The following is a 7,847-nucleotide window of genomic DNA, read 5'->3' on the forward strand; positions in this document are numbered from 1 at the left end:
TATTTCTTTTATAATATATATATATATAGGTTCTTATATTTTTAAATTTTTTCATTTTTAATTTTCAGTTTATTTTTCTTAGAATAATTAGTTCTTTTATATTAGGTTTATATATAAAATTTGGGTTTTGTTTTAATCTTTGGACTGAAATTGAATTCAAAGCAAAAAGGCCTAGTTTGTTATTGTTAATTTTCCAGGTCGGCTAAAGGAAGGCTTGGCCCATTTGCTTTTCTTGTGAACAGGCCGTGAATGAAGAAGCCCAAGCCACAAGGCCGCGAAGATGAAGCCCAACATCGAAGCCCGCGATCGGTACAGCCTGTCAAACATCCCGCGCTTTTGTATCAGACCACGACCGGTGACCGACCTTTCATCTTCAAAACTCTCAACTCAGGCGAAGACCTCCATCATTGTACTCTCTTCATCGTACAAAGAAAAGTCAGAAATAGCTCACCAAATACTCATTTTCAAGAAGGAAAAGACTTCATTGAACTAGCATTACCCAGCAAGGTACGATTTCTGACTAATCAAACTCATCGCATGATAACTGTCAATCAACCGAAAGGAAAGTTTTGAAATTGGTGAAATAAAATCTTGAAGAAGAAGTTTAGCAACCATATAACCCTTTAATCATTGTTCATAAACCATTTGGGTTTGATATTAGCCACTGTTCACGGCCATTGCTCTTCCTTGCTCCAAGAACCACTACAGTTCCCTGTTTCATTTGTATGGCCATCCTTAAGTCTCGAGCAAGAAGAAGGGAAGGAGAATCTGATTCCATGCCCCCTGTGAATACCAATGATCAATCTAGTGAAAGTGAGGAGGAGCCCATTGATGCCATTCCCTTGAGGCAGGTTCCATTTTCCAAATCAACACCCCAATCTCCTCCTCAAATTCGAACTCAACCTCAAAGAGTTGTGAAGACTGAGCCACAGCCACAACCACAACCACAACCACAATACCAAGTTGGCCCTAGAATAACCAGAAGCAGAGCCAAAGGCCTTACAAATTTCAAATCAGTGAAGCAGAAGAAGGGCACTGTGATCAACCTATCTGATGAAAGTGATTCACCACCTGAGAGGCCTGTTGCTCAAACCAGTGCATCTAGACCAACACAAGAAGATTCAACTTCTTTAAACACACTGGTAGATGCAACAACTCAAATGAACACTCAAAGCATACCTCCAAGCATCACAGAAAGGCTCCAAACAGGTTTGAGAATCACTAGACCTTTAACTATGGATTTGTTGTCTAGCTTTCCTGTTTATCCTCAAGCCAGTGTGGGCTTTATGTTGAGGAAATCTGTGGATGAGGCCATTGCTGCCTCTAATGAAGTTTTGGGGCTAAGAACAACAACTTGTGCCCCTGCTATTGCCATGATCCAAACTCAGCCTTCTATGGCTGCCCAAGCTCCTAAAAAGGGAAATTCATCCCTTAAGCATTCTGTTAGTGCTGCTTTGGCAGCCATGGATAGGATAATTAGGAGGGAACCAGAGTGTGATCCATCCCCTATCCAACCACCTGTTACCACCACCCATACACCCACCATCACTAGAGACATACCCATTGAATTCAATTTCATGGATTCACCATATTTTACCTCTATTCCTATTTCATCATCTACTGTAGAACCTACCATATTTGACCATACAACCACTACCCAAACAGTTTCTAGACCACCCCCTGTTGAAACAGTCACCACCAGCCCAATACCTTCACCAATTCAGCCCATAACCACACCATCTACACCTACTGAACCTATTATCCATTTGCCACCTACTGTGTCCATCCAAGAACTAGACTTTGTCTTAGGTCTATCACCCACTAATCCAAGCCTTGCATCCTTTGAACACAATGAACACCCATCTGATCCACAAAACACCCCTGTCACTTAAACACCACCACCCTCACCCCATTCCACTCAACCATTCATGCCTAGTCCAAACCAACCCACTAGCCCTATACACTCTGGGACTCATGACTATTATGAGGGTGCATATTTTGCTCATCATAGCCCTGAGCATAGCAGCCCACATGTTGAGCAAGAAAGAGAGGAGGTTGATACTGGGGCTAGCTTAAAAAAGAAAGTGGCAAGGAAGAGGAGAATGAGCAGAGTTGAAACTAGGAGGTCAAAGAGAAGGAGAGAGGACAGTGAGAGATCAGAGGCTGAGGAAAGGGCATCTAGAAGAAGAAAGAGGCCAGACCAACAATTTGAGGAAGGGCCAGGTATATTTTTGAAGCCCAAACACTTGTTTAGCACACCCCTAACAAGAAAAACTTACTTGCAATTTTTTGAGAAGGTAGGGTAGTACAAAAGGGTTTTTCACAACAATTATTGTTGGTCAATCCTTCCATCAAGGCCACAATAGATTCCTTGGGTTGGGAGATTCTGTGTGACACACCTAACCAATACAATCTTAGTTGGGTTAGGGAGTTCTACACTGAGGTAGCAGTCATTGATGGGGTAGACCTGAGAGTAAGAAAGAACCCTGTTTCATATTCACCCAATGCCATAAATGACCTACTAGAGCTCATCCCACCTTCATACTCTGAGCTAGATAGGTTGACAGGTGGGTGTTCTGATGAAGAGTTTGATTTGATCTTAGCTAGGATAGCCAATGAAGGGGCTGTTTGGAGTTTTAAGGGAAGGGCTAGGCTTCTAAAAACCCAGTATTTGAAGCCTGAAGCCAATCTATGGTTTTATTTCATGTGGCACACCATTCACCCTACTAGCCATGACACAAATCTGTGCTTAGAAAGAGTCTTGATCCTCTACTGTATCCTAGAGGCTAGGCCAGTTGATGTTGGGAGGATGATATGCTCCAACATCAAGGCATGTGTAGAGAGGACAAATGGCAAGTTGCTCTATCCCTCCTTAATACATAGGCTTATGCAAAAGGCCCAAGTCCTTGCCTTGCCTAAAGATGTGATGTCTATGGAGAAGACCTCCATAGACAAGAAAAATTTGGATAGACTGATGAGGGTAAATGCAAAAGTACAGCCAGATGCACCCACCTCTTCCATGGCAGCTCTAAAGGTTGAACTGTTAAAGACCATGGAGGATCATGCCAATGCTTTGAAGAAAACAATAGTAAAGAAGCACCACAAGTTGATGATGAAGATGGATGACTTGAAGAAGGAGGTTGATATTTTGAAGAGGGAGAGAGTGCAATGGGCCGAATACAAAATGCAGAAGGAGAGGATGCTAAGAGTTGCTGCCAAATATGGGAAGTCAAAGAGTGCAGTCAAGCTCCCACTTCCACCTAAGTCCATTCTCTTGCAGCATTCAGACTCTCCTACGCAGTCAGAGTAAGACAGGTTCTAACTTCTTAACCTTTGTATATATTTTTTGTTTTAAATATACATGATCATTCAGTAAGATTAGTGTCTATTTTTGTTGTTTTAAAGGCATTTGCTGTTTTACTGTTTTTGTGCATAGGGTTTAATATTCAAATTTGATGTTTTTAATGGTTAGATGCTGTCTGGATTTTGCTGTTTTAACCCTCTTACTTTCATTTGCTGTTTAGACCTTGATCAGTCCTGCTTATGTATTTCTATTTGCTGTTTTAAGTCTCATGCAGCCATAAGCCATGAACTTTCTTTGTTGTTTTAGTCTTTTATGAAACAAGTTTTTATCCAAATTTTGACTGTGTTGGGATTGTTATTTCTGTGTTTGTTGCTTTAAGGCAGTCCCTTTCATGCATTTTATTTGCTGTTTTCACCATGTTCTATCTCATCCATGTTTAAATAGTCTGTAATCATTTAGGCATACCCTTTGCTGTTTTAATATTATTGGTATGTCTCATTTATCTCACCTGAGATATGTTTGCTGTTTTCATTAGTTCATAGACACTTATGATTTGTTGTCTTTTGTTTTGCTGTTTTTAAGCAACATCTTAGTTTCATTTTACTGTTTGGGCATAAAGAAATGCTATACTTATAGTTTGCTGTCCAATTTGTTGTTTTATAGGTCTAGTTTGTTTATTTCTATTTTGCTGTTTTTAAGTATCCTTTTAAAGCATATTTTGCATATCTATTGATGATTTTGTCTTCTCTATTCCTTAATTGAGGATATTTGCTATTTTTAGGATATCATATAGTCCTGGTCATGCATTGTCTTTGTTGTCTTGGTATTGTCAGGTTGCTGTTTGCACAGCTGGTATGATGGCTTTGAGGGAGGGCCATGATTGATGTTCCCACTTGTTTACCTCCMTGGTCTATGCTAAAARCAGTTYAGGCTGTGTCATGAAAAGACAATGGMAATCCCATTGTCTRGTTCTATTTRATCTTTTTCATGGCAGAACAATGGCAATCCCATTGTTTGGTTGCATCTAGTCTGTTAATTGGTGAAAACAATGGCAATCCCATTGTTTGGTTCCAATTGGTCCATCTCATGGTAAAACAATGGCAATCCCATTGTTTGGTTCTAATTGGTCCATCTCATGGTAAAACAATGGCAATCCAATTGTTTGGCCTAATATTACCATGTTTTATGATAATACAGTCCTCTGGTTGACTGTTTTGGTTTGAAACTCATTCCAAGTACCACATCCTCACTCTATAGTCTTGACTTAGAGTTGGATCGTTGGTTTTATTTGAGTCTTTGAGTCCTATTTTCACAAGATGACCAAGTCACACTTGTGACTTCTCATCTTTGCTTTTCTGTTTCAATTAATCTCAGTATGAGTCTTTTACTCTTAAGGATAATCAATTACACTTGTATTGATCATCTTTGCTTTTTCATTTTAGGATTTTGGGCACGGTTTTTAAGTAGCATATTTTCTTTTAGCCATATATGCACCAAAAATAGAATAAAAAATGAATTTGTTGTACAAATGCTTGAATTGATGTCATAGCCACAATAATCCAAAGCTTAAACCATCTTTGTCTTAAATTAAGCTTCTAGAACCAGCCAACCATTTCCAAAGCTTTCACTTGATTCAATTGGGCCTTCATTTCAATTTGGCCAATTTGTAGCCTTCATACACTCACAATGAGGACATTGTTTCCCTTAGGTTTGGGGGAGGGTCCTAAAAGTACCAAACACTATATAGAGTTCATGATATATATGCAGTAAGACCAAAAGACAAACAAATGAACAAAGTTCCATGTCTTGTGCATACACAAGAGTGTCAAAGTACACCAGAATGTTGAAAAGGACCAAAGTGTCCAAACATACCTCAATATGAGATGCATAGCAGTAAAATTGTGCTATGGAGTGAAAAAAAAGTAAGATGAGGTAAAAGGCATACATTGAAAAGAAAAAGCCAAATGCAAAACCCAATTCAAAGTCCCAAATTATCTATTGAATCTAGTATAGCATAAGAAATGTAGGCTAGCTTATGGTTTGGCAATATGAAAGATTTAAGTTTGGGGGAGCTAGGTTTATGAAGGGCTATGGATATCAAGCATCAAGTCAAGAGTAGAACACTTTCATTTAAAAAATTTGCAAAAAAAATATGCATACTTTGGCTATTGAATACTTATGCTCAAAAAAATTTAGTTTATTAGAAATTTGAGTCTTTTAATTTGTCATTTTCTGTTGTTTAGGGACAAACAACAATTCAAGTTTGGGGGTGTGATAAGTGTTAATTTATTAACCTTATTACATCATTTTCTTAACCATTTTCCTTTGTTTTATTTGCCCATTAGTGTCTTAATTGAGTCTTTTTAAGTCTTTTTCATATATTAGTAGTAATATAGTATATCTAATGTTAATTCCCTGTTTATGCAGGTTTTTGATATTTTTGGGCCCAATCCTGTAGCAGTCTTGTTGGACCAGGAGTGGCAAAGTCCTATAGCACCTATCCGGGAGCTGTACTTCTGCCTGGGCCGTGAATTCGTGGACTGCTCCTTAGAGATTGTTGTGTCAACGACCTTGGGCTCGGTCAAAGCCTATTTTTGAAGAGCCTTTTGTCTTATTAGGTGGCTCCCACTTAGCAACTTCCTTAGCCTATAAATAGAAGGCTTAAGGCTTTAGTTTAAACCACCAATTCACCAATTTACATGCTTTCTCTCATTTTGATATTAATGATCTTTGTTCCAAGCTTTCGGTTTTCTTGTTTCAAATCAAGAACCGATTTTTGTGAAGTGAAGTTGAGATTTCGTTTTCAACTTTAATTTAAGTACTCGTATTTAACCTTCATCTCATTTCTGTTTTTAATTCCAAGTTACGTTACGTTTTATTACTTTTGTTACGAGTTACGAATTAGTCGATTTCTGTTGCTTTACACTGGATCTCATCCTTTGTGGCTCACGACTTATTTACGTAGACTAAATAATCTATTTTTGCAAGTAACCTTTTTGGTCTTTGTAACGAAACTTGTTTTGCAAGTTTTGTTACTTGACTTGCAAGTTCCCTCAAAGTCAAACTCTCTTTTCAAGGTTGTCATTAGTCATGTTCTCATCCCATCAAGTACTAATTGTCATCCATCATGTCTTAGAATAATATTAATTAATAATATTTAGTTATTAATAATTTATATTTCAGTCATTTACATTTCAGTCTTTATATTTCAGTACTTTATATTTCAGTCTTTATATTTCAGTCGTTTACATTTCAGTCTTTACTTTACTGCAATTTACATTTCCGTCATTTAATTTCCAGCAATTTACTTTCAGTCATTTATATTTCTGTCATTTAATTTTCAGTACTTTAAATTCCAGTATTTCCATTTCTTGTAATTTACTTTCTGCAATTTACTTTCTGCAATTTACTTTTCCGTATCGTTATTTATTTTTCAATCCTTACATCCTTCGAGAGAAGAAACCGAGCGATGATGGGCTAACGCCTTAGCTTGGGGTGTAACGGAAAATTAAAACCAAAGCCGATGTAAAAGTACAAAGGTGTCTTATTAGCATTATAGTCTACTATTTATTTCAGGTGCTTAATATTTCATTTGATGGTTACATTAAAATTAATTGACAACTAATTTTGTGTATAAAAATGTATTGACTTTCAAAACATGAGGTAATAGGAGAGAGCTATAAATAGCTTTAGTGTCTGACAAACGCTATAAACCTACGGTATGTGTTGTGCTAGGATTCACGACGTCTAACATAAATGATATCGTATCGATAGCACGTTGACCGGTGTGTGCTCTTAATCAACTGTTGCACCCTATGCTTCTTTTTAAGATTGATATTTTTCTTAGCTGTAACCAAACCTCCCAATTTTAGATAAATCAAATCTCTCGTTTCGCCATCTGAAACTAGTTTTTATAGACTGGACTTATGAAATAACTTTACAAGCTATCTCTGTGGGAACGATATCTGGTACTTATACCATTATTACTTGTTACGAGACGACAGTAGTTCGAGGTGTATACTTGCGCCGAGTTCTATTTTTGTGTTGAAATCTAAGGTTGAATAAACCGACGAGCACTAAGCGTGAGCAGGTAATTGTTGAACTCAAGGTCGAGAAAGCTACCACTGAAGGATGGTGCAAAGCCTCTATCAAGGCCAGTGGATCATTAACGCTCAGATCTCTTCCAAGATAAAGAATGGTCTAGGATTTTCCAATGATCAGGAAAACTGTGTCACTGACAAGTCCATGCTTAAGTTTGGTACTTTTATCTCCTCTATTCCTGACACTTCTTCCTCTCAATACTCTTCGACTGAAACTCTTCTTGAAGGAATTTTTCTTAGTTTAGGATGCAAAGACAAAGGTAAATCCATTGTCAGCATTCCTCTTCCCAAGAAAGACCGCAAGTCAAATAGACCATGTTCTTTAGCTGAACGCTCTCAAAGATCTTCCTCAAAGCTGAAAGTGAATCTTTCATCCAAGATATCTAAGCCCTCAATTGTTCCTCCTCGAACAAATGAAAAAGGTATTCTTGGAGCTTGTCCCT

General features: G+C 37.8%; 1 protein-coding gene across 1 annotated transcript; it reads left to right on the forward strand.

The window, feature by feature from the left end:
• Positions 1–725: 725 nt before the first annotated feature.
• On the forward strand, positions 726–1,892 carry LOC112529024 (mucin-7-like). The gene has a single exon (XM_025140104.1). The coding sequence runs from the start codon at positions 726–728 to the stop codon at positions 1,890–1,892; it is 1,167 nt and encodes a 388-aa protein (XP_024995872.1).
• The last annotated feature ends 5,955 nt before the right edge of the window (positions 1,893–7,847 follow it).

This window comes from Cynara cardunculus (genome assembly GCF_001531365.2).
Source record: "Cynara cardunculus var. scolymus isolate 2C chromosome LG 16, CcrdV1, whole genome shotgun sequence".
NCBI classification, from domain to species: Eukaryota; Viridiplantae; Streptophyta; class Magnoliopsida; order Asterales; family Asteraceae; genus Cynara; species Cynara cardunculus.

Excerpts from the sequence above, each read along its gene's own strand:
- LOC112529024 (XM_025140104.1), top strand. The coding sequence starts at position 726 with ATGGCCATCCTTAAGTCTCGAGCAAGAAGAAGGGAAGGAGAATCTGAT.